Below are 25,768 nucleotides of genomic sequence, written 5' to 3'. Positions count from 1 at the left end.
CGTGAGGTGCCACAGGCATCCACGGGGTTTTCGCCTTTTGAATTGTTATACGGGCGACATCCCCGGGGATTGTTGGACCTGGCAAAGGAAACATGGGAGCAAGAGACCACCCCCCATAAAAGTGTGATTGAACACATTTTGGGTATGCAGAACCGCATAAGCGCGGTCATGCCAATTGTGAAGGAGCATTTACAGGAGGCTCAGGCCGCGCAAAGCGGCCGCTACAATAGACAAGCCACCGTGCGGACCTTTAAACCCGGGGATCGAGTGTTGGTATTAATCCCCACGGCGGAGAGTAAATTCCTGGCTCAGTGGCAAGGCCCCTACGAGATAAAGGAGAGAGTCGGGGTGGTTAACTATAAAGTATTGCAGCCCGGTAGGCGGAAACCTGAACAAATATACCATGTCAACCTATTAAAACCTTGGCAGGAACGGGAAAGCCTGATGGCTGTTTTTTCCCCATCTCCCTCCTCTTCGGGTCGTTCACATCCGGCTCCAGCGACCTCCGAAGAGGACGAACCGGAAGTGAGGATTGGAGAAGCCCTCACCAAGACTCAGAGGCGAGAGGCCAGACGGTTGGTTCAGCAGAACCCCGATGTCTTCTCCGAGCTGCCTGGTAGGACCAGTCTGATACGACATGACATTGTCACCGAGCCCCACCTGAAGGTACGCCTGAAGTCATACCGGGTACCGGAGGCTCGACGACAAGCCATATCGGAGGAAGTAAAGACAATGTTACGCCTGGGGGTCATCGAAAAATCCCGAAGTGAATGGGCTAGTCCGATTGTCCTAATACCAAAACCCGATGGCTCCTTAAGGTTCTGCAATGACTTTAGGGGATTGAACGAAATATCCAAGTTCGATCTCTACCCCATGCCCCGGGTGGATGAGCTGATTGATAGGCTGGGACAGGCGCGATATTTTACCACGCTCGACCTGACCAAGGGGTACTGGCAGGTGCCACTGACGGAGTCCGCCAAGGAGAAAACCGCTTTTGTTACGCCAGAGGGTCTCTTCCACTATGTTGTCTTGCCTTTTGGGTTACATGGCGCTCCGGCCACGTTCCAGAGGTTGATGGACTTAGTGCTGGAACCGCACCAGGCGTATGCATCAGCGTACCTTGATGACATCATTATTTACAGCTCCGAGTGGCAGACCCACTTGGAACAGGTACAAGCGGTGGTGGACGCGCTTCGAACAGCCGGATTGACAGCCAATCCCAAGAAATGTGCGTTGGGACTCACGGAAGCCCGCTACTTGGGCTACGTGATAGGCCAAGGAGTGATTAAGCCCCAAGTTAACAAGGTTGAGGCGATCCAGAAGTGGCCTAGACCCCTGACCACGAAGCAGGTTAGGGCCTTCCTGGGGATCGTGGGATACTACAGGAGGTTTGTAAAGGATTTTGCGGGACTATCAGCCCCCTTGACGGACCTTCTCAAAGGCAAGAAGTCCGTCATGGTGCGCTGGACTCCGCAGGCCGAGGACTCATTCCGGGCCCTGAAGGGGGTCCTGTGCGGACAGCCCGTTCTGGTACACCCTGATTTCCGGAAGGAGTTCATAGTACAGACTGACGCCTCAGAGGTCGGCCTGGGGGCAGTGCTGTCTCAGGTGGTTCAGGGGGAGGAACACCCCGTCATCTTCTTAAGTAGGAAGCTCACCCCTCCCGAGCGGAATTATAGCGTAGTGGAGAAGGAGTGCCTGGCGATCAAGTGGGCCTTGGAGTCCCTACGCTATTACCTGTTGGGTCGGCAGTTTCGCTTGGTGACGGATCACTCTCCACTGGTCTGGATGAGGTCCGCCAAGGAACGGAATGCCCGGGTTACCCGGTGGTTCCTTTCTCTGCAGAACTTCCGGTTTACGGTTGAACATAGGGCCGGTAGGTTGCAGGGCAACGCCGATGCCTTGTCCCGCGGCCCGTGTTTGATGGCGGGAGTTCAACCCCGCACGCTTGAACTGAGGGGGGGGGGTATGTGAGACTGTGACCGGGGTTGTCTATGACGGCTGGTATGTCTCGCCCCGGTTGTGCTCACTCCATGATAGAAAGTACATCCACTCTAGGGTTAATGCTGTTTCCTTACAGGCTGAAGGAAGGGTTAAATGCAAACAGGAACAAGGGCAGGTGTGCCGGGTGTGAGGGAGTGAACACAACTCCCTGAGTTCTCTGCTGGAGAGGCACATGTATATTGGTGTGGACTTTTGTTTGGACATTAAAACCGTGTGCTGTGGAACTTAATGCCTGGATCCCGTGTCTTCTGCTGCGCAGCCGACCGTGCTACCTCACAATATATTATATATATATATATATATATATATATATATATATATATATATATATATATACACACATACATACATACATACATACATACACACACATATATATACACACACACACACACACACACACACACACACACACGTTTTTCCAAGAGTGGCAGTGAGACTGTAGGAGGTTTGAGGGGTGGAGGCGGAGCTGGGGTGGAGACTAGGCAGGGTCCCAAGGGGGCCCTGAATATTTTGCCAGTATGGGGCCCTGAAATTCCTAGTGGCGGCCCTGAATGAGACTAAAACAGTTGACAATGCAACAATACAGCTCAGAGCAGGAATGTGTAGAGCATGATGGTCGGCTCTGTTTGTTCGCTCTGCCTCCAAAATACTGAAATACTAAGCCACAAAAAAATGTACAGTATGTAGGTCAGAATGATACAAATAAAAGACTTAAACGATCCGTAAACAAGTTTTGGAAAATGGCAACGCAAAATTAAATTTTTTTCCCAATATTCAGAATTTTGTTTGTTTACTGAAACAGGAAAAAAAAATAAAAATCAATGTTTGGTATCGCAGTAATCAGACTGATGTGAGCAATTATTTTTCTAACAATATTTACAGCAAAAAGAGCTCTGCAAAATCAAAACTCAAAACACAATGGCAGAATTGCCTTTTTCACCATTTCGTTCCACCTTTTTTTACAGTACATTATATAGTAAAAGGAATGGTGTCATTCAGAAGTACAACTTGTCCCACAAAAAAACAAACGCTAACACGTCAATGTTGCAAAAAAAAAGTTATGTTTTTTTGGAAGGACGCAAGGAAAAAACAAAAAGTACAAAAATGAGAAATACACTGGTCGTCAAAGGGTTAACTTCATTTACTCTTGTAATAAGGGGATATTTTTATTTTCTGGCCTCTCAGACTCCACAATGACGGCGCCAGCACAAGTTCTTATATAATGGACATTTGTAGAATTCTTACAGAAAATACCTTTCAGTCTCTTGAAGGTAAAATATCCGACCTTTATGTAATAATTTCTGTTCTTTCTTTTGATAACTACATTTTGAGAGGCATTTAGAAAAGCTCCTGTGGGTGGGCTGAACGAAACCCATATACTCACTGTGGATAATACTAATCTCCCACATTTCTTACAATTACCCTGTGCCGAACATTGGATAAAAAACGGATTTTTGTGTACTCACCGTAAAATCGTTTTCTCTTAGCCATCATTGGGGGACACAGGACCATGAGTGTTATGCTGCCTATCCATAGGAGGACACTAAGTAGATGCAAAAGCATAGCTCCTCCTCTGCAGTATACACCCCCTGGCCGGACCAGGCAGCCTCAGTTTTAGTACACAAGCAGTAGGAGAAAAAAGAGAATTTTGTTACTTACAGTAAATTCTTTTTCTTATAGTTCCGTATTGGGAGACCCAGACAATGGGGTGTATAGCTTCTGCCTCCGGAGGACACACAAAGTACTACACTTAAAAGTGTAGCTCCTCCCTCTGAGCCTATACACCCCCTGGAGGGCCAGTCCCAGCCAGTTTAGTGCAAAAGCTGAAGGAGAATAGCCACCCACAAGTAAAAACAGAGCAAGAACCGGAACAACCGGAGACTCTGTCCACGACAACAGCCGCTGATAACACGCGGAACAAGAAATTGCCAACAGGCAACAGGGAGGGTGCTGGGTCTCCCAATACGGAACTATAAGAAAAAGAATTTACGGTAAGTAACAAAATTCTCTTTTTCTTTATCGTTCCTATGGGAGACCCAGACAATGGGACGGCTCAAAGCAGTCCATGTGTGGGAATAGACAGAAAAAATAGGAAGTAGGCGGAGCCTAACTTCACAAATGGGCGACAGCCGCCTGAAAGATGCGTCTGCCCAAGCTCGCATCTGCCGAAGCATGAGCATGCACTTGGTAGTGCTTCGAGAAGGTATGCAGGCTAGTCCAAGTGGCAGCCTGACAGACTTGCTGAGCCGTAGCCTGGTGCCTGAAAGCCCAAGAGGCACCGACAGCTCTGGTCGAGTGTGCCTTGATCCCCAGCGGGGGAGGCACCTGAGAATACTGGTAGGCATCCGAAATGGTCGACCTAATCCAACGGGCTAAGGTCGGCTTAGAAGCAGAGAGGCCCTTACGCTGACCTGTGGTTAGCACAAAAAGAGAGGTGTACCGCCTAAGAGCAGCGGTGCGAGACACATAGATCCGGAGAGCACGCACCAGATCCAAAGTATGCAACGCTTTTTCAAAGCGGTGAACAGGAGCCGGACAAAAGGAAGGTAGGGTAATGTCCTGGTTAAGGTGGAAAGGAGAGACCACCTTAGGAAGAAAGTCCGGAGTCGGACGGAGAACCACCTTGTCTTGATGAAAAACCAAAAAAGGTGACTCCGAAGAGAGCGCAGCCAAATCAGAGACTCTCCTGAGGGAAGTTATGGCCACTAGAAAGACCACCTTCTGTGAAAGACTATACAAGGAAACCTCCCTAAGAGGCTCAAAGGGGGGCTTCTGCAAAACCGTGAGAACCAAATTGAGGTCACAGGGATCCAAGGGCCGCCGGTAAGGCGGAATGATGTGAGACGTGCCCTGCAAGAAGGTGCGGACCTGAGCCAGCCGGGTGATACGCCGCTGGAACAGCACTGACAGAGCCGAGACTTGTCCCTTGCGAGAGTTGAGGGACAGTCCCAGCTGCAGACCGGACTGTAGAAAGGACAGAAGGGTCGGCAAGGAAAAAGGCCAAGGAGGATGGCCGGAAGAGTGACACCAGGACAGGAAAATTTTCCAAGTCCTGTGATAGATCTTGGCAAAGGAAGACTTCCGGGCCCGAGTCATGGTGGAGATGACCTCAGGGGGGATACCAGAAGCCGTCAAGATCCAGGACTCAAGAGCCACGCCGTCAATCTGAGAGCCGCAGAATTCTGGCGGAAAAACGGACCTTGTGAGAGAAGGTCTGGACGGTCCGGAAGATGCCACGGCACCTCTACGGACAGAAGGAGCAGGTCTGGGTACCAAGCTCGCCTGGGCCAGTCCGGAGCAATGAGGATGACTCGACGGCCCTCCATTCTGACCTTGCGCAGAACTCTGGGCAAGAGAGCTAGAGGGGGAAACACGTAGGACAGACGAAACTGGAACCAGTCTTGAACCAGAGCGTCCGCGGCAAATGCCTGAGGATCGTGGGAGCGAGCCACGTAAACCGGAACCTTGTTGTTGTGACGGGATGCCATTAGGTCCACGTCCGGAGTGCCCCACCTGCGGCAGAGGGACTGAAACACTGCCGGATGCAGGGACCACTCGCCACTGTCCACGGTTTGACGGCTGAGATAATCTGCCTCCCAGTTTTCCACGCCTGGGATGTGGACTGCGGATATGGTGGACTTGGAGTCCTCCGCCCATTGAAGGATGCGTTGTACCTCCAACATTGCCAGGCGGCTGCGTGTCCCGCCTTGGTGATTGATGTAGGCAACCGCTGTCGCGTTGTCTGACTGGACTCGGATGTGCTTGCCCGCCAATAGGTGGTGAAAAGCTAGGAGAGCCAGAAGCACGGCTCTGGTTTCCAGCACATTGATCAAGAGGGCTGACTCGGACGGAGTCCAAGTGCCCTGCGCTCGGTGGTGGAGATATACCGCTCCCCAGCCGGAGAGACTGGCATCCGTGGTGAGGATCACCCAGGACGGGGCCAGGAAGGAGCGCCCCTGAGACAGAGAGAGGGGCTGAAGCCACCACTGAAGAGAGCTCCTGGTCTGTGGCGACAGAGCCACTAACCTGGAAGGCCGCTTGTCCCAACAGCGGAGAATGTCCAGCTGCAGAGGACGCAGATGGAACTGGGCAAAGGGAACAATCTCCATTGACGCCACCATCTGACCCAGCACCTGCATCAGGTGCCTGATGGAATAACGGCGGGGCCTCAGCAGAGAGCGCACCGCCAGTTGGAGGGACTGCTGTTTGATTAAGGGCAACTTCACGAGTGCCGGCAGAGTCTCGAACTGCATCCCTAGGTACGTGAGCCTCTGGGTCGGAGTCAGAGTGGATTTGGGCAGATTGACAAGCCACCCGAATTGGGCTAGAGTGGCGAGAGTGAGCGAGACACTCCGCTGACAGTCTGCGCTGGATGAAGCCTTGATTAGAAGGTCGTCCAGGTAAGGAATCACTGCCAACCCCTGGAGGTGCAGAACCGCAACCACTGCTGCCATGACCTTGGTGAATACCCGAGGGGCCGTGGCTAACCCGAAGGGGAGAGCCACGAATTGGAAATGTTCCTCTCCGATTGCAAAACGTAGCCAACACTGGTGTGAAACTGCCATTGGCACATGCAGATAGGCATCTCTGATGTCGATGGACGCCAGGAAATCCCCTTGGGTCATTGAGGCAATGACTGACCGCAGAGATTCCATGCGAAAGTGCCGCACCTGAACATGCTTGTTGAGACGCTTGAGATCCAGGATGGGCCGGAAGGAACCGTCCTTTTTGGGGACTAGGAAGAGATTTGAGTAGAAACCTCTGAACCGTTCCCGGGCGGGAACCGGTACAATTACTCCGTTGGCCTGCAAGGATGCCACGGCCTGAGAGAAGGCGGCGGCCTTGGAGCAGGGGGGAGTTGACAGAAAAAATCTGTTTGGCGGGCTGGAAGAGAAATCTACCCTGTAGCCGTGGGAGATGATATCCCGCACCCACTGATCGGAGACGTGTTGAAACCACACGTCGCCAAAGTGGGAGAGCCTGCCACCGACTAAGGACGTTGCTGGCGCAGACAGATAGTCAAGAGGAGGCTGCCTTAGTGGCAGCAGCTCCTGCGGTCTTCTGTGGACGCGCTTTTGTGTGCCAGTTGGATTTTTGGTCCTTGGCTGAGTTAGTGGACGAGGCCGAGGGCTTAGAGGACGACCAGTTGGAGGAACGAAAGGAACGAAACCTCGACTGATTCCTACCCTGGACAGGTTTCCTGGTTTTGGTTTGTGGCATGGAAGTACTCTTCCCGCCAGTAGCTTCCTTAATAATATCATCCAGCTGTTCACCGAACAGCCGGGACCCAGCAAAAGGGAGTCCAGCAAAGAACTTCTTTGAAGAAGCATCTGCCTTCCACTCTCGAAGCCACAAGATCCTGCGGATAGCGAGGGAATTAGCCGAAGCCACCGCAGTGCGGTGAGAAGCCTCCAGCATGGCAGACATGGCATAGGATGAAAAAGCTGAAGCTTGGGAAGTTAAGGTAACCATTTCGGGCATAGATTCCCTGGCGAGGGAATGCATCCCCTCCAGAGAAGCAGAGATGGCTTTGAGAGCCCACACTGCTGCAAAAATCGGGGAGAACGAGGCCCCTGCCGCCTCATATACAGATTTGGCCAGAAAATCAACCTGGCGGTCAATGGAATCTTTAAGAGAGGTGCCATCAGCCACTGATACAACGGTCCGGGCTGAGAGTCTAGACACCGGAGGGTCTACCCTTGGTGAATGAGCCCACTCCTTGACCACCTCAGGTGGAAAGGGAAAACGGTCATCAGAACCACGCTTTGGGAAGCGTTTGTCAGGACAGGCCCTAGGCTTGGTCACAGCGGCCTGAAAACTGGAGTGGTTAAAGAACACACTCTTTGTCCTCTTAGGCGAGGTAAACTGGTGCTTTTCTGCCAGAGAGGGTTGTTCCTCTGATACTGGCGGATTGAGATCCAGTACAGAATTAATGGACGCAATCAAATGACTAACATCTGAGTCACTTTCGGACAGATCAATGGGGCACATGGAGTTAACCTCCGAGCCCCCCCGTAAAGGCATCCTCCTCGTCCTGCGAGTCAGCTCCTGAATCAGAGCCGCGGGACGAGGAAGGAGAGGGAGCCCTGCGTCTTCTCTTAGAAGGACGGGGTCTGGGACCAGATGATGAATCCTCTGTGAGCTCCGGTCCTGAGAGAGCCCTAGCAGCAGAGGCACCGTGTGAAGGGGGCTGATGCATGTTCAGCAAAGTCCTGGACAGAAGTCCCATGGAGTCGGCAAACGACAGGGAGATAGACCTAGAGAAGGATTCTACCCAAGCCGGGGGTTCAGCCACAGTAGCCGGAGCAGCCGGAGAGACCACTGGGGGTGCGATTCCAGGCTGAGGCATGAGACATGCTGCTGGAGAGGGGGCTCTGCCAGAACGACCCCCAGAGAGTATATACAGAGGACCACAACCAGAGGTTGTGGTTTACCAGACTGCTGGAGCGGTGTTGTGTGCCCTCCAGATCCCGAAGCCCGGACCCCCAAGCACCTCAGCAGGGATGCTGCAGACCAGTGCTGATCGCAGGGAAAACGCTGAGAAAATGGCCGCCGGAGCGAAGAGAGGGGGCGGGATCTGGAGGGCCATAGAGACTTACAGGGGAGGAGACATGTACTCAGTGAGGAGTGTCCCTCCCCTGTGCAGAATGGCCGCTGGGCGGAGCCGCGCTGTCCCTCTGCATGAATGACATGCGAGGGCAGTGAAACCGAAACTAGGCCTCCGGCGAAGCCGGGGCCTAAATTTGAGCGGTGCGGCCGGCGCGCAGGCACCATCGGCGCGGTTCTCGGGAGACAGCCAGAGAACCCACCGGAAATGTCATAAAAACACACTCAGCACACTCTCCCACAACAATAAAGTACAGGGACCCCCAATATATAAACGTCTCAGGTACTTAGCTTGCTGAGACGCAGGGTTCCAAGTCCCTGGGGGTGAGTGCTCCGGTCCAGCAGGATCCTGAAGGGCTGCGGATGGAGACCGGTCTCCTGCTAAGCATGGAGAACCGTGCTGGCTCCCACTTCAAGCCAGAGCCCAGGAGGGATGGTGAAGGAGCGCGGCATGTAAGGCTCCAGCCTTGGAATCAACCTTAACAGCACCGCCGACACAGTGGGGTGAGAAGGGACATGCCGGGGGTCCAGACTTGGACCCGCTTTTCTTCAAACTCTTTCCAAAAATCAAAAAATCAGATGAGAATGCATGTGTGGATGTATGCCTCCTGACACAAAGCAATAAACTGGCTGGGACTGGCCCTCCAGGGGGTGTATAGGCTCAGAGGGAGGAGCTACACTTTTAAGTGTAGTACTTTGTGTGTCCTCCGGAGGCAGAAGCTATACACCCCATTGTCTGGGTCTCCCATAGGAACGATAAAGAAAAAAACAGTAAAACTTCTCAACAGAGGAACATGAGAAAAAAAAGAGTCATAACCAAATAAGGTACTGAGAGAACCAAGGCGCAACAGGGTGGGTGCTGTGTCCCCCAATGATGGCTAAGAGAAAACGATTTTACGGTGAGTACACAAAAATCCGTTTTTCTCTGACGCCTCATTGGGGGACACAGGACCATGGGACGTCCTAAAGCAGTCCATGGGTGAGAAACATAAAAGAAGACAACACAACCCAAGGACTAGGAACCAGTCCCAGACAGCCTGGAGCGCCTACTGAGAGAGGTGCTCTACTGCAGTTTGCAGAATTTTTCTACCCAGATTTGCCTCAGTTGAAACCTGGGTATGGACTCTAATGCTTTGAAAACATATGTAGGCTAGACCAGGTCGCAGCCTTACACACCTGTTCCACTGAAGCCTGATGCCGAATGGCCCACGAAGCGCCAACTGCTCGCGTGGAATGAGCCCGCAGCCCACTAGGAATGGGCTTGAGTTGCAAGCGGTAGACTTCCTGGATCGCAGAACGAATCCAGCGAGCCAGAGTCGCCTTTGAAGCTGCCTGTCCCTTCTTAGGCCCCTCAAGAACGACGAACAAAGAGTCCGTTTTCCTAAAGGGGGCTCTCCTGGATATGTAATATCTGAGAGCTCTGACGAAATCTAACGAATGCAGAGACCTTTCCACCCTATGAACTGGGTGTGGACAAAAGGAAGGCAGAACAATGTCCTCGTTCAAATGAAACGGGGTAAGAACCTTTGGAAGGAAATCTGGAAGGGGGCGCAGAACTACCTTGTCCTGGTGAAAGATCAGAAAAGACTTGCGGCAAGAGAGTGCTGCTAGCTCCGAAACCCGTCTGATGGACGTAATTGCCACCAGGAATGTTACCTTCCAGGACAGAAGAGCAAGGGAGGATTCCTTGAGGGGTTCAAAGGGAGACCTCTGGAGACCGTCCAGAACAAGGTTGAGGTCCCATGGGTCCAGCGGCCGTTTGTACGGGGGAACTAGATGGGAAACGCCCTGGAGGAAGGTCTTGACTTGCGGTTTTTGAGCCATGCGGCATTGGTAGAAGATTGAGAGCGCTGAGACCTGCCCTTTAAAAGGGAACTGAGAGCCAATCCCGCTTGTAAGCCAGACTGTAGAAAGTCGAGAATTCTGGGGATGGCCAGAGGCATAGGCTGGACGTTAGTTTCCCTGCACCATGAAAGGAAGATTTTCCACGTACGGTGGTAAATGCGTGATGAAGCAGGCTTTCGGGCGCTGATCATGGTGGAAATAACCGCGGGGGAGAATCCCGCTCTTGTTAAAACCCAGGTCTCAATGGCCATGCCGTCAGCTTCAGGGCTCTGGAGTTTTGATGGGAAATGGGCCCTTGGGTCAGCAAGTCTGGGATGTCTGGAAGGCGCCACAGTGCGTATATGAGCATTTGTACTAATTCGGCGTACCAGGCGCGCCTGGGCCAGTCCGGTGCTATCAGTATCCCCGGGACTCCCTCTGCCTTGATCTTCCTCATTACCCGCGGCAGGAGGGGTAGAGGTGTAAATATGTAAGGCAGGTGGAAGTGGTGCCAGGAGCAGACTAGAGCATCCGCGCCGATGGACTGCGGGTCGCGTGACCTGGCTATGAACGCGGGTACCTTTGTATTCAACCTTGAGGACATTAGGTCCACGTCTGGTGTTCCCCAGCGAGTGCAGATGTGTAGAAACACATCTGGGTGGAGAGACCATTCTCCGGCGGCCAGGCCTTGGCGACTCAGAAAGTCTGCTGCCCAGTTCTCTACCCCCGGTATGTGTACTGCTGATATCACTGATCCCGTTGATTCGGCCCAGCTGAGGATCTTGTGGGCCTCGAGATAAGCCGCTTTGCTTCGGGTGCCCCCCTGCCGATTGATATAGGCTACAGCTGTCGCATAGTCCGATTGGACTCGAATCTGACGACCCGCTAGCAGAGGGCAGAACGCTGTGAGCGCGAGGAAGATCGCACGGAGTTCCAGAATGTTTATGGGTAGGGAACACTCCTGGGGTGTCCAACGTCCTTGAGCAGTGTGGTGCCAGTACACTACTCCCCAGCCTAGGAGGCTGACGTCCGTGGTCAGGACCAGCCAGCTCACTGGGAGAAAAGATCTCCCCTTCGATAGGGATGAGGACCGAAGCCACCAGCGGAGTGCGTACCTGACTGAAGGCGTCAGGTGAAGATGTCTGTCCAGGGAGAAGGGGCTCTTGTCCCAGGCCGCTAGAAGGGCTAGCTGCAGTGGGCGGAGGTGCAGTTGAGCAAAGGGTACTGCTTCCATAGCCGCCACCATCCTGCCGAGCACTTTCATGCTGAATCGAATGGAGCGAGACGGAGGACGTAGAAGGCAGCGTACCGCTCGTTGAAGAGCGATCGCCTTGTCTTGAGGGAGAAGGATCAAGCCCCGACGGGTGTCCAGGGACATGCCCAGGAAGGAATTCCCCTTCGACCATTGATGCAATAATGGACCTTAGGGACTCCATTCTGAATCTTCGTACGTGCACATGTTTGTTTAGGTGTTTGAGGTCCAGGATGGGTCGAACTGACCCATCCTTTTTGGGGACCACAAAGAGGTTGGAATAAAACCCCCCGAACGTCTCGTCGTCTGGGACAGGTATTATCACTCCTGCTGTTTGGAGCGAGTGGATTGCTGAGAAAAAATCTTCGCGTCGTTTTCGAGTCTTTGGGGGGTTTGAGAGAAAGAACCGACTCGGGGGTCGGGTCAAAATTCTATGTGGTAACCGGAAGACACAAGGTCTCGGACCTATTTGTCATCTGAGGCGGCAGCCCAGATGTGTTGAAAGAGCCGCATTCGACCTCCTACAATGAGTGTGTCTTCCGGGGCGCCGAAGGAGTCATGAGGGGGGAAACGTCGTGGCCGAGTCTCCCTAGTCCTAGTCATGAGGGGGGAAAACGTCGTGGCCGAGTCTCCCTAGTCCTGGACTGTTTCGGTCTAAGCTGCCATGACGAAGTGGGTTTCGGGGAGAGCTGAGAAGGTCGGTCCCTGCGTAGTCTGCGGCTGGTGGCGGGGACAGCACGGGATGTCGACCAACCAAATGAGTTCCGAAAGGAGCGGAACGAGGACTGTGGACGTCTGGTGAAGGACGTCCTGGACTTCAGCTGGGGGAGGGAGGTACTCTTTCCTCCCGTGGCGTCAGAAATGAGCTTGTCCAGACGTTCGCCAAACAATCGGTCTGGAAAAAAGGGAAGGCCCGTGAGAGACTTCTTGGAGGCAGAGTCCGCTCGCCATTGTCGGAGCCAGAGAGCTCTACGGATGGCTATGGTATTTAAGGCGGCAAACGCTGCGCAGGTAGCAGCGTCCATGGAGGCCTGGATGAGGTACTCTGCTGCAGCGGCAATTTGAGCTGTTACCTCTGTGAAGGTATGAGTGAGCTGGGATTCCTCAAGCGAAGTGTTAAGGGATTCTGCCCAGACTGAGATCGCCTTTGCGACCCACACAGAGGCAAAGGAGGGCGAAAGGGAGGAACCCTCAGCCTCAAAAGCAGAGCGGGCGAGGTGCTCCACCTGTCTGTCTGTCGGGTCCTTGATGAAGGAACCATCGGGTAAAGACAGGAGCATCTTTGTGGTAAGGCGGGAGACCGGGGGGGGTCGACCGAGGGCGGATCGGCCCAGCCCTTAGGGGCAGGTGAGGCAAAAGGGTACCGGGACTCCATGAGTTTTTGGTTACCGAAGCGCCTGTCAGGCTTCTCCCTTTGCTTTGTGAGGATATCCTGAAACTCTGGGTGATCAGCGAAAACCTTTTGGGGTTTCCTTGCCCTCTTAAAGGAGACCGCATGGTCAGTGGTAGTGGATGGGGGATCCTCCACATGCAGAGTTTGGTTGATTGCTGCTATAAGGGAGTCTATTGCAGTTTGATCATCTGGGGAGGCTGAAACCAAGGAATCCTCTTGGTATAAACAGCATTCTCCCTCCTCCAGCTCTTCAGAAGCCGTGGAGCGTGTGGGAGAGCCTGCCCTGTGTGCTCCCGAGGGAGAGCCCTGGGGGCCACGAGAGAGTGCTGGAGACACCCGGCTGTGTGCTCTTTTCCTGATCCCTGCAATCGGTGAAGCATGTGCCCGGATTACCTCAGAAGGATCCTCCATAGGGGTATCCCCAGGCTGCGTTCCGTCCAGGGACCCAGAAGGGTGTGGAGGACGACATTGCATAGCCAGCACCAGGTTCTGTGACAGTTTTCCCATGGATTGGGACAGAAACTGTGCCCATTCCGGTGGGCTGGGAGCCCTTGGCTCTGGGCTGCCGGTTGCGGCGGTGGTGGCAGGGGGGTCTTGGTGGGGCTATAGAGGCACAGGACTCACAGAGAGAAGAGGTGTGTTTACGTGGTAGCTCAGCGTGTCAGGCAGTGCAGGCTGAATAATAGACTATGTGGGCCTTAGCACTCTTAGTGCCCTTAGATTTCTGCATGTTCCTAATAGGAGTATGCCAGGAGGGGAAGCAATGCTCAGCAGAGCTACAATTGAAGCAAGCACCTCACCAAAATCAGCCGATGGCCCTGTCCTCAGGAAGGCTTAAGCTCTATGGAGATCTCGCACGCTTTACTGGGAGGGGGGGGCTTATCGCAGCTGCGGGGGGCGGGACTTAGCGCTAAAAGAGCGGGAAGATGAAACTCCACAATACATATATTTCTTTTTTATTTACCATTTTCACTATACGGTTAACTAAAGTTGACCCGGCAATATGATTCTTCACGTACGTTACCCCCTACACGACCAATGACGTACTGGTATGCTGCAGCGGCAGTGATCCCGGCACATGTCGGCTGATTTGAACAGCAGACATGTGAGGCTAACAGGTGCGGGTGGATTCGCAATCCACCCGTGCCTACTTGCCACTTAGATCGTGCTGTCAAAATGTGACAGTGAGATTTAAATGGTCGCGGCGGAGATCGAGCCATTCCCAGTCACCATCGGTGGCCCCGTCATGGAGAGCTGATGATTGCAACACGTCATGTGATGACCCCTGTTGCTGTCATGACGTAGTTCCTGTAAGAGCAGACAGAGCGGCGGCTCTTAAAGGAACATTGGATTTTTGCTGATCAGGACTGTGCAGCACTGATCAACAGAAATGCACAGGTGATCAGACTGCTGATCCATCAAGTTCTCTAAAGGGACTAGTAAAATAATTTAAAAATGTAAAAAAAAAGTTTTAAAAAATATTACACAATAAAAAAAAAAACGAAAAGTTCAAATGAGCTTCAATTCGCCCCATTGAAAATAGAACAGTTATAAAAATAAAAAATATACACATATTTGATATCGCCGCATTCTTATAGTATTGGGGACCAGAAGTGACTGGGCATGACTAGCTGGCAATAATGTGTAGGTGCAGAGATGGTGGGCGTAGCCACCAGGACTTAGTTAACATTAATTTTTACGCCCACGTAGTCATGGAGTTCTTTATAATAGACACCAGGGACTGAGGGTAAGACCCCCACAAAAGGGGGTTCAGGAGGGGGCCAAGCTCCCCTTGCATTATCAAAGTGACATACTTCCATCTTAGTAGGCATGGCCCGGCATGCAGACCTGTAACAAGCTTTCATTATGCAGGGGGGGCGGACGGTCACACCCACTGTCTCCGCTCCCTCCCACTAACTTCAGCCAGTCATGCCCAGTCACGTCCTGTCCCTGATACTACAAGTATGCCAGGTCAATTACAAAGATACCAAACACGAATTGTTTATTATTATTTGATTGGTGAAATAAAATCCAGAAATTTTTAAGAAAAAATTAAATTAGCTTTTTCGCCATTTTCCCAAGTTTCGTAACGTTTTTAGTTATCGGGATCTGGGGCTGTGTGAGGACTTATTGTATGCGCCCTAAGCTGACCTTTTCACTCATACTGTTTTGGGGCAGATATAATGTTATGATCCCCTCTTATTGCATTTTACAGTAATCTTGCTGCGGCTAAAGAATGTATAACTTGGTGTTTAAATTTTCTTCTCTTTATGTCATTTACCAATTGGATTAATTTATACTAACAATCAAAAGGGTAACAATGTTTTTATTTTCAGGCTCCATATCTCACCATCCACTACAACTTTGAGCGTGAGACTATACCATCATTTTATAGACAATCATCTTGGCTAACTCATACATAAATTTGACTTGCAGCTATAGCATATGATTAGTTATGCAAATTCTTGTCATGTCACTCCATTGTTACTGTTTGGGTTCTGGTGTTTGAAAAATCTTTTTCTTCCTGTCTACTACAAATTACAACCTCTTCTCATATTCCCTAATAGATCAGTGTTATTAGGTTGATTCCCAAGTGAAAGGCACTAGTTCAAATCGAGGAGCAGCCATGAAGAAGATTTCCCAAGAAAAGAAGAACAGCATCATCCAGTTAATTGGTGGTGGTCTCTTGGCCAAAAAAATTACCAAACTGCATCATGTGGGTGCTATGACAGTTAGAAGAATAAGAAATGAAGTCCATCCATTCAAAATCCAAGAGGTGGACCTCCGGGCAATATATCGGAGTCATCAAGTTGGTTCATCACAAGGTCTATCAGTTCAGGCAGAACAAACACATCCGTTGACGTGGCTCATATGCTTCATAATAGTAAGATCACAGATGCCCTTGCAAGCACTGTGCGACGCTCATTACAGAAATTAGGAATAGTGGCCGAAAAAGGGGAAGAAGCTTCAACTTCAATATCATCATACGAATTGAGTTTGCAAAAAAGAAGGAAATGTGGATAGTAGACTATTGGAAACGGGTGTATTCAAGTGAGGATATGAAAGTCAATAGAGTAGGCTCTGATGGTCACAAATAAGACTTAAAGAAACGAGGCAAAAAGAGGGTAAAATACTGAGAAATTGAAGGAACTGTGAAATTCAGTGGAAGAAGCCTGATTATCTGTGGTTGTTTCACAGCCAAAAGTCATTGGATACTTGACCAGAATCGATGGTGGTCTCAATGCTAAGGTATATGCGACTATCCTACAAGATGAGTTACTTCATATACTACAGTACTATGGGTATGAAAAGCACGACATAGCGTTCCAGCAGAACAAAGAACCGAAGCATATTTAGGGACTGGCAAAGAAATGGTTCAATGACAATGAAGTAGAGGTGCTGGATTGGCCCCCACAGTCCCCAGACCTCAATTCAATCGAAATCATGTGGGTAAAGCTGAAGAAAAAGCTTTATACATACACAAGTAAGTCAACCAGTATGCACCAGCATTGGGAACGTGTAAAAGAGACCTGAGATTAGATTTTGGTTGAGACATGCCTGAATCTGATTGAAAGAATTCCCAAAAGGATTCAGGCAGTGTTGAAAGCCAAAACGTGGATTAACAAAATAGTTACAAAATATTAAAATTTAGAATCTAAGAAGCAAAACAGTAACAATGCAGTGACATGACAAGAATCTGCATAACTAATCATATGCTAAATGGCTGCAAGTCAAATTTATCTATGAGATAAACAAAAAAATGTGTCTATAAAATTGATGCATTCCACCGCAAGTCCTCACGCTCCACTGCACTGCATTCCAGGTTCCTCTGCCAGCCATAAGCAATCGGTATTGCCGAATGTGGTGTGTGTGCGATCTGATGAGTGTGGGTGTGCAATCTGATGTGTGTGGGTGTGCGATCTGATGTGTGTGGGTGTGCGTTCTGATGTGTGTGGGTGTGCGATCTGATGTGTGTGCGTTCCACCGCAGGTTCTTGATGTGTTCCACTGCAGGCCCTCCTGTTCTGCGTTTGGCAAGTATGAGTGTGGGGTTTTTTGTTTTCTTTCTTTTGGGGGTGTTTGCTTTCTATATAAAAGTGTCCTGTAATATTCTTTAACCTTTTTAGCTGCATGGACACTTCATTATTGAACAGCAACTAGGGCTTATTTTCCGGGGAGGGCTTATGTAGCGCCCCTGACTATATCAGGGTGCTACAGGGAACTGCATCCTGTCTCCCAGGATGCAGGACCCAACCGTCATGGTTCCAGGTTCCCAATAACCGGTTTCACACCATCAGCACTACAAATCCCAACCACACCTCACATCAAACCTGTCAGACACACCAGTGTGATGGTCAAGCTGGAGTAGGGCCACCCACCTAGGGGACAAGCAGACTGGTTGGAGGGACTGAGGAGAAGAGTGACAGCTCTCAGCGTGAGAGTTGCTGGAGTGGTAGCTCCTGGGGAGCTGAAGGAAGGGAGTTGAGAGTAGCCCTCAAAGAGTGAGGAGCTGGGAGTAGTAGCGAGACCAAGGTTGGGTCGCAGACGGTGGTCCAGGACCACAGAAGTCGGGGACCGGTGGCAGTGACATTGGAAATAGTGTGTCGGACATAGTCCAGGAGTACTAAATAGGATAACTGAAGTGAGCACTAATATATATTATGAGTGCAAGCAAAAAAAAAAAAAACACATAGTACATAAGGATAAGGCTGCACATCAAAGCTAGATAATAGTATAATGCTATAAGCATACCGAAAAACATTGAAGCATACAATGAAAAATGCCACTTGCTAACTTGAAAGTGTGAATAATGAAATGCATACCTGCCATGAATATTAGGAAAAAGGAGATATTTAGCAATCGCATTGATCAATGTAACTGAGCCCCAAAACCTCGTCAAGGTATATCTCTATATTGGGGTCCCTAGCTCTATGACCCTAACTGTGTGTCATCTCATTGCAATTAAAAACTGCTGTGGGTGGAGAGGGGTAACCAAGGACTTTCTTATATAGGAGATGGAAAAAAACATGGCCGAAAGGGGCAGAGCTGATATACCTTGACGAGGTTTAGGGGCTCAGTTACATTGATCAATGCGATTGCTAAATATCTTTTTCCTAATATTCATGGCAGGTATGCATTTCATTATTCACACTTTCAAGTTAGCAAGTGGCATTTTTCATAGTCCAGGAGGACTGTCGACAACAGAACCCCAAAAGAACTGACCGGTACCGAGCATGGCGGGGTACAGGACAATTTATCCATCCTGATAATTAACCTGGGAGGGAGAGTATCTTCATGAACTTCCCTAAGAGCTCAGAGATTGAAGGCATCAGCACACCCGATAGGGTTCTCCATAAAAGTAGCCCAAATGAAATCCCAAGTGCCAGCCATCAAGAGCATAGCTTCCCTACACACAGGTAGCGGGGGCCCCAACAGCTTCATGCCAAGAGACCACAACAGACAACTAAAATTGTGCACGGAGGCAGATTCCGGACTATCAAGTGACACCGTTGGGAGCGGACACCTGGACGGGCTCCCTTGTAGAGACTGTGATGCACAGAGCCTTTGGTTTATCATCAGTGTGAGTGTCTGCGTTATAATCCTCATCCTGCACCACGACTACCTACAGTGAGTAACCTGTTCCCCCTGCGCCCTGAGCTCCCAAACATCCCACACCAAAAATCCCCACAGGCCGGGGCCTTCCCTACCTGCGGAGGGACTGACACCTTGCTGCTCCACACCATCTGCCCCGGTACTTCTTCCAGCAGCGGCGGTACTCCCATTACCGCAACCCGCAGGAGGCTTCACGAACTTCTCCCCTGTAAATATCCCCTTTCCAAGGATCGGAGTGTTAGAAGAGCCGGGGTCCAGACCCCTCGAGCCATGACCACCCCGGAGCTGAGCACCCCGGTCTGCGCCGGGGCGGCACACTTATATTTACGCCTTACGCCGAAAATGCTCAAAATTCCTGCTAGAGCTTATTTTCGGGGAAACACGGTACTAGAGCATATGAATAAAAAGGACAAGGACTAATGTCTCATAAAAGGAAGGCCCACCATACGGATTATATTTTTCTTCACATGATTTTCTAAGTTGTCATTCGGCTTTGTAGTTTGAGACCTGGGATGATAAGGGTCAACATCTTTTAATTCTAGAGTGTAGGGAGCGTATTTCGGGCTGTAATCTCTGGCCGAAACAGATCTGACTCCAATAGAAGGACTTCCAATGCCCAAAGTAGTGGGGGCAGTTTTGGTTTAGCAGGAGAAGGGTGACCAGTTGCTTTTGATATGGCCGGACTACCCCACAGATAAAACAGACACAGCTGGTAACTGAGAGGAATCTGTGACGTCTCTACATTTAGTGGATACTACTCACCTGGGAGGTTACCTGTAGGAATCTCCTCTTTACACCGCTCATCACCCCTCACTGTCTCTGTAGTATTAATATGGGTTAGATCTTCACCCTGAAAAAAATATTGTAAAAGTCACAGACAGATGGAGAAGTCACATCTAAGATCAGCTCTAATCCTGCCATCTCCACCGTTCTCATTACACAAGTATAAAACATATAATACTGGTGGATAAAACAAGACTGAACACAAGACCTTCACAGCCGTCTACACATCATAGGGAGATTTCATGACACTGTCTCTCCATCTACCTGATGATCCTGAGGAAAATTGGGATTTTCTTGTTTACAGTCCTGTGGAAGAAGAGGATGGGGACATCTCTCTGGTGTTGTCCTCTTACTGAATAAAACTGGAAGAAGCACATACACTGAATTAATTATTTACATACAGATAATTATAGGCCGTGTGTATTTAATCCTATTACCTGGTGATGTGAGGGTCTTGGGAACCTCCATAATGACTTCCTTGTACAGGTCTTTGTGTCCTTCTAAATACTTCCACTCCTCCATGGAGAAATAGATTGCGACATCCTGACACTTTATAGGAATCTGACACATACAATGATATTGTCATCCCCCCGATCCATTCATAGAAGTTACTGTATAATGTCCCAGCATTCCCAGCAGTGTCACCTCTCCAGTCAGCAGCTCAATCATCTTGTAGGTGAGCTCTAGGATCTTCTGGTCATTGATGTCCTCATGTATCAGGGAGTGAGGTGGAGACTCCATGATTGGGCTCAGGGGTCTTTTCCATCCCTCAGACACAGAGGCCTGACAGCGGTCACTAGAGGTCTTCTTCACTACTGTGTAATCCTGGTTATGGAGAGACACATTAATAAATCTTAATACAGACATTTCCAGAGTCCTCACCTCTCCAGTTCTTTCCACCTGTTATTCTCATAGATAAGAATGATGTAATGTGACGTCATCAGAATCTCTCACCTCTCCAGTAAGCCGGAAGAGGATCTCTAGGGTGAGGTGTAATATCCCCTCCGCCATCTTGTCCCTGTCCATATCGAGCCTTGACGGGTCAATTAGAAAAATTCTGTTATATAGATCTCCACTGAGAGGATCCGATATTGAAGGGACCTGAATGGGAAGATGACAAAATCTATCATCGTAAATAATCCATATAATGATACAATCACCAGAGATAATAGGGGATACATATGAGATGTAATGTGTAGATGTTGTATCCTTAGATTGTATACACTGGAACATTAGTTGAATTGGTGACAGTCAGCTTGTACCATTTACTCGCTATTGTTGGTCACTACTTCGGCCAATGAAGTGTTACTATTTTTCATTATTTTACAGTATTTACTTTTTCTTCTTTACAACTACTAAAAAATCCTATATATTTTTTAGGACATACACAAGCAGTTTCTTCCTCGGAGTCCGCAGCTGGATATGTTTCTCATAGACTCATCTTCCATGTCTCATTTACCGACACTGGAATATTTGTCCATAGTCAGTCACTGACGACATCACCACCAGCCGCTTATATGAATGTTTACCGCCTTCGCCAGGCTGTAATCACATTAGACATCTTGTCTGATTTACAGCTCAGAAGATTCTATAAAAATGCCTCAATCTTCTAATTCGATGTAGTAGGGTGCATTCTCTGGGCTGTAAGCTCTGGAATTAGAAGATACTATAAAAATGGTGGTGATTTAGTCAGTGACGGACTCTGGCCAAATATTCCAGTGTCGGTGCCTTACTCTACGATATTGTAGCAGATTCATCAAAAGGATATTTCCTTTTGAAGGAAGAAGGGAGAGGACCCCTATTCTCTGGCTTCTTCAACTCCCTCTTGATAAGGGACCCGATTTTTCATTGATCGGGAAGGCCCGACGCTTTTTCTGCTCAAGGTCCCCAAAGCTGATGTCCTCCACAGTCTTGCGGGTTCAATCCTCGGCAGTTTACAATTTGTCATTGGCAACTAAAGCCCTAAACTAAAAACTGATTAATTAATATATTTATATATAACTTTTAATTCATTACTTTAAGATCTTTAGGACAAACTATTTAAAAATGCAGAGGACCATGATCTGTCTTAAGATTATATAGGTGATCATCCTAGCCATAAGGGATTCCCTATTCAGACTTATTAGACGTCTATGGCTAACCTATACATCACTTCTATCATGAGTGACATCAGTGTTCGCTAATTAAAACATAACAAACAGTAGCCTCCCCACTCCTCGACAGTGCCCATGGTGGGCCTAACTGCTCTGACTAAGCTATCTGTATCCTGTATATGGAACCAGTGACGCCTCCAATATCGGTGTCGGAAGAGGATGGTGACCGGGAGGAGTCAGAGAACCTGCACTCTCCTTCTGATCTGTCCGACTCACTTGACTGAGGGGAAGATCTTCTAAGTCTCTTTTTCCCTTTCTCTTCCATTCCCTGAGATAGGGATTTTAGGGAGCTTTTCACTTCGGATCTTATAATGGCTCTAAAGATCCAAGGCGAATCCAGAGGTATCTTCATAGACAGTCTGCTGTATACATGACAGCAAAGTTTTTGGGCCAGGAACTGGGTAACCCTTCCTTACAGAGGGCACAATCCCTGTTCTTAGTATTCGTAAGACTCTTCCTGGGCCTTTCCTACCAAAACACAACAGAAGGAAAAAAAAAGAGAGAATTTTGTTACTTACCGTAAATTCTTTTTCTTCTAGTTCCGTATTGGGAGACCCAGACCATGGGTGTTTAGCTTCTGCCTCCGGAGGACACACAAAGTACTACACTTAAAAATGTAGCTCCTCCCTCTGAGCTTATACACCCCCTGGTAGCCAGTCCTAGCCAGTTTAGTGCAAAAGCTGAAGGAGAATAGCCACCCACAAGTAGAACCGAGTAAGAACCGGAACAACCGGAGACTCTGTCCACGACAACAGCCGGTGATAACACATGGAACAAGAAAATTGCCAACAGGCAACAGGGAGGGAGCTGGGTCTCCCAATACGGAACTATAAGAAAAAGAATTTACGGTAAGTAACAAAATTCTCTTTTTCTTTATCGTTCCTTTGGGAGACCCAGACCATGGGACGTTCCAAAGCTGTCCCTGGGTGGGAATAAACAGAAAAAACTAAGAAGTAGGCGGAGCCTAACTTCACAAGTGGGCGACAGCCGCCTGAAGGATGCGTCTGCCCAAGCTCGCATCTGCCGAAGCATGAGCATGCACTTGGTAGTGCTTCGAAAAGGTATGCAGGCTAGTCCAAGTGGCAGCCTGACAGACTTGTTGAGCCGTAGCCTGGTGCCTAAAAGCCCAAGAGGCACCGACAGCTCTGGTCGAGTGTGCTTTGATCCCCGGTGGGGGAGGCACCTGAGTACTCTGGTAGGCGTCCGAAATGGTCGATCTAATCCAACGGGCCAAGGTCGGCTTAGAAGCAGAAAGACCCTTGCGCCGCCCTGTGGTTAGCACAAAAAGAGAGGTGCACCGCCTAAGCGCAGCGGTGCGAGCCACATAAATTCGGAGAGCACGCACCAGATCTAGAGTATGCAGCGCTTTCTCAAAGCGACGAACAGGGGCCGGACAGAAGGAAGGCAAGGAAATATCCTGGTTAAGGTGGAAGGGAGAGACCACCTTAGGAAGAAAGTCCGGGGTCGGACGGAGAACTACCTTGTCTTGGTGAAAAACCAAAAAAGGTGACTCCGAGGAGAGCGCAGCCAAATCAGAGACTCTCCTGAGAGAGAGTCTAGAAAGGCCACCTTTTGAGAAAGACGATACAAAGAAACCTCCCTAAGAGGCTCAAAGGGGGGTTTCTGCAATACCGTGAGGACCAAGTTAAGGTCCCAGGGATCCAAGGGCCGCCGATAAGGCGGAATGATGTGAGACGCACCTTGCATGAAGGTGCGGATCTGAGCCAGCCGGGCGAGACGCCGCTGGAACAGCACTGATAGAGCTGAGACTTGTCCCTTGAGAGAGTTGAGGGACAGTCCTAGCTGCAGACCGGACTGTAAAAAAAGACAGAAGGGTCGGCAACGAGAATGGCCAAGGAGAATGGCCAGAAGAGCGACACCAGGACAGGAAAATTTTCCAAGTCCTGTGATAGATCTTGACGGAGGAAGACTTACGGGCCTGAGTCATAGTGGAGATGACTTCAGGAGGAATACCAGAAGCCGTCAAAATCCAGGACTCAAGAGCCACGCCGTCAATTTGAGTGCCGCAGAATTCGGGCGGAAAAACGGACCTTGCGAGAGCAGGTCTGGACGGTCCGGAAGATGCCACGGCATCTCCACGGACAGTTGGAGCAGGTCCGGATACCAAGCTCGCCTGGGCCAGTCCGGTGCAATGAGGATGACTCGACGGCCCTCCATTCTGATCTTGCGCAGGACTCTGGGCAAGAGAGCTAGAGGGGGAAACACGTAGGACAGACGAAACTGGGACCAGTCTTGAACCAGAGCGTCCGCGGCGAAGGCCTGAGGATCGTGGGAGCGAGCCACGTAAACCGGAACCTTGTTGTTGTGACGGGATGCCATTAGGTCCACGTCCGGAGTGCCCCACTTGCGGCAGATTGACTGAAACACTGCCGGGTGCAGGGACCACTCGCCACCGTCCACGGATTGACGGCTGAGATAATCTGCCTCCCAGTTTTCTACGCCAGGGATGTGGACTGCGGATATGGTGGACTTGGAGTCCTCCGCCTATTGAAGAATGTGTTGGACCTCCAACATTGCCAGGCGGCTGCGTGTCCCGCCTTGGTGATTGATGTAGGCTACCGCTGTCGCGTTGTCTGACTGGACTCGAATGTGCCTGCCCGCCAACAGGTGGTGAAAGGCTAGGAGAGCTAGAAGCACAGCTCTGGTTTCCAGCACATTGATTGAAAGGGCTGACTCGGACGGAGTCCAAGTGCCCTGAGCTCTGTGGTGGAGATGTACCGCTCCCCAGCCGGATAGGCTGGCATCCGTGGTGAGAATCACCCAGGACGGAGCCAGGAAGGAGCGCCCTTGGGACAGGGAGAGGGGTCGAAGCCACCACTGAAGAGAGCTCCTGGTCCGTGGCGACAGAGCCACTAACCTCTGTAAGGAGGAAGGCCGCTTGTCCCAACAGCGGAGAATGTCCAGCTGCAGAGGACGCAGATGGAACTGGGCAAAGGGAACCGCCTCCATGGAAGCCACCATTTGACCCAGCACCTGCATCAGGCGCCTGAGGGAATAACGGCGGGGCCTCAGGAGAGAGCGCACCGCTAGCCGGAGAGACTGCTGTTTGATTAAGGGCAACTTCACAAGTGCCGGCAAAGTCTCGAACTGCATCCCTAGGTACGTGAGACTCTGAGTCGGAGTCAGAGTGGATTTGGGAAGATTGACAATCCACCCGAATTGGGCTAGGGTGGCGAGAGTGAGCGAAACACTCCGCTGACAGTCTGCGCTGGATGGACCCTTGACCAGAAGGTCGTCCAGATAAGGAAGCACTGCTAACCCCTGGAGGTGCAGGACCGCAATCACTGCCGCCATGACCTTGGTGAATACCCGAGGGGCCGTGGCTAACCCGAAGGGGAGAGCCACAAATTGGAAATGATCCTCTCCTATCGCAAAACGTAACCAACGCTGATGTGACACTGCGATTGGCACATGTAGATAGGCATCTCTGATGTCGATGGACGCCAGGAACTCCCCTTGGGTCATAGAGGCAATGACTGATCGCAGAGACTCCATGCGAAAATGCCGCACCCGGACATGCTTGTTGAGAAGCTTGAGATCCAGGATGGGCCGGAAGGTACCGTCCTTTTTTGGAACTAGGAAGAGATTTGAGTAAAAACCTCTGAACCGTTCCTGAGCGGGAACTGGGACAATCACTCCGTTTGCCTGCAAGGACGCCACGGCCTGCGAGAAGGCAGCGGCCTTGGAGCAGGGGGGAGTTGAGAGAAAAAATCTGTTTGGAGGGCTGGAAGAGAATTCTATCCTGTAGCCGTGAGATATGATGTCTCTCACCCACTGATCGGAGACTTGCTTTAACCAAGTGTCGCCAAAGTGGGAGAGCCTGCCACCGACTAAGGACGTGGCTGGAGCGGGCCGAGAGTCATGAGGAAGCTGCCTTAGTGGCAGAACCTCCTGCGGTCTTCTGCGGACGCGCTTTTGGGCGCCAGTTGGATTTCTGATCCTTGGCTGAGTTAGCGGACGAGGCGGAAGGCTTAGAGGATGACCAGTTGGAGGAACGAAAGCTCGATTGATTCCTACCCTGGGTGGGTTTCCTGGTCTTGGTTTGTGGCATGGAAGTACTCTTCCCGCCAGTAGCTTCTTTAATGATTTCATCCAGCTGTTCACCAAACAGCCGTGA

The 25,768-nt window shown here is 50.3% G+C and overlaps 1 protein-coding gene across 2 annotated transcripts in view; it reads right to left on the bottom strand.

Annotated features, from left to right (window-relative positions):
• Window positions 1–25,768, bottom strand: part of LOC142312118 (uncharacterized) — a 70,450-nt gene that overhangs the window by 25,066 nt on the left and 19,616 nt on the right. For both annotated transcript variants that reach the window (XM_075351003.1, XM_075351004.1), the window contains exons 4-8: window positions 20,432–20,578; window positions 20,123–20,302; window positions 19,915–20,038; window positions 19,742–19,839; window positions 19,457–19,544 (exon numbers count right to left, since the gene is read on the bottom strand). In XM_075351003.1, coding sequence (XP_075207118.1) covers window positions 19,457–19,544; window positions 19,742–19,839; window positions 19,915–20,038; window positions 20,123–20,302; window positions 20,432–20,578 — 637 coding nt within the window. The remainder of the gene's footprint in view (window positions 1–19,456; window positions 19,545–19,741; window positions 19,840–19,914; window positions 20,039–20,122; window positions 20,303–20,431; window positions 20,579–25,768) is intronic.

The sequence above is a fragment of the Anomaloglossus baeobatrachus genome, chromosome 5, assembly GCF_048569485.1.
Source record: "Anomaloglossus baeobatrachus isolate aAnoBae1 chromosome 5, aAnoBae1.hap1, whole genome shotgun sequence".
NCBI classification, from domain to species: domain Eukaryota; kingdom Metazoa; phylum Chordata; class Amphibia; order Anura; family Aromobatidae; genus Anomaloglossus; species Anomaloglossus baeobatrachus.
Note: the sequence above shows the minus strand (reverse complement) of the source record. Positions and strands in the feature narration are given on the sequence as shown.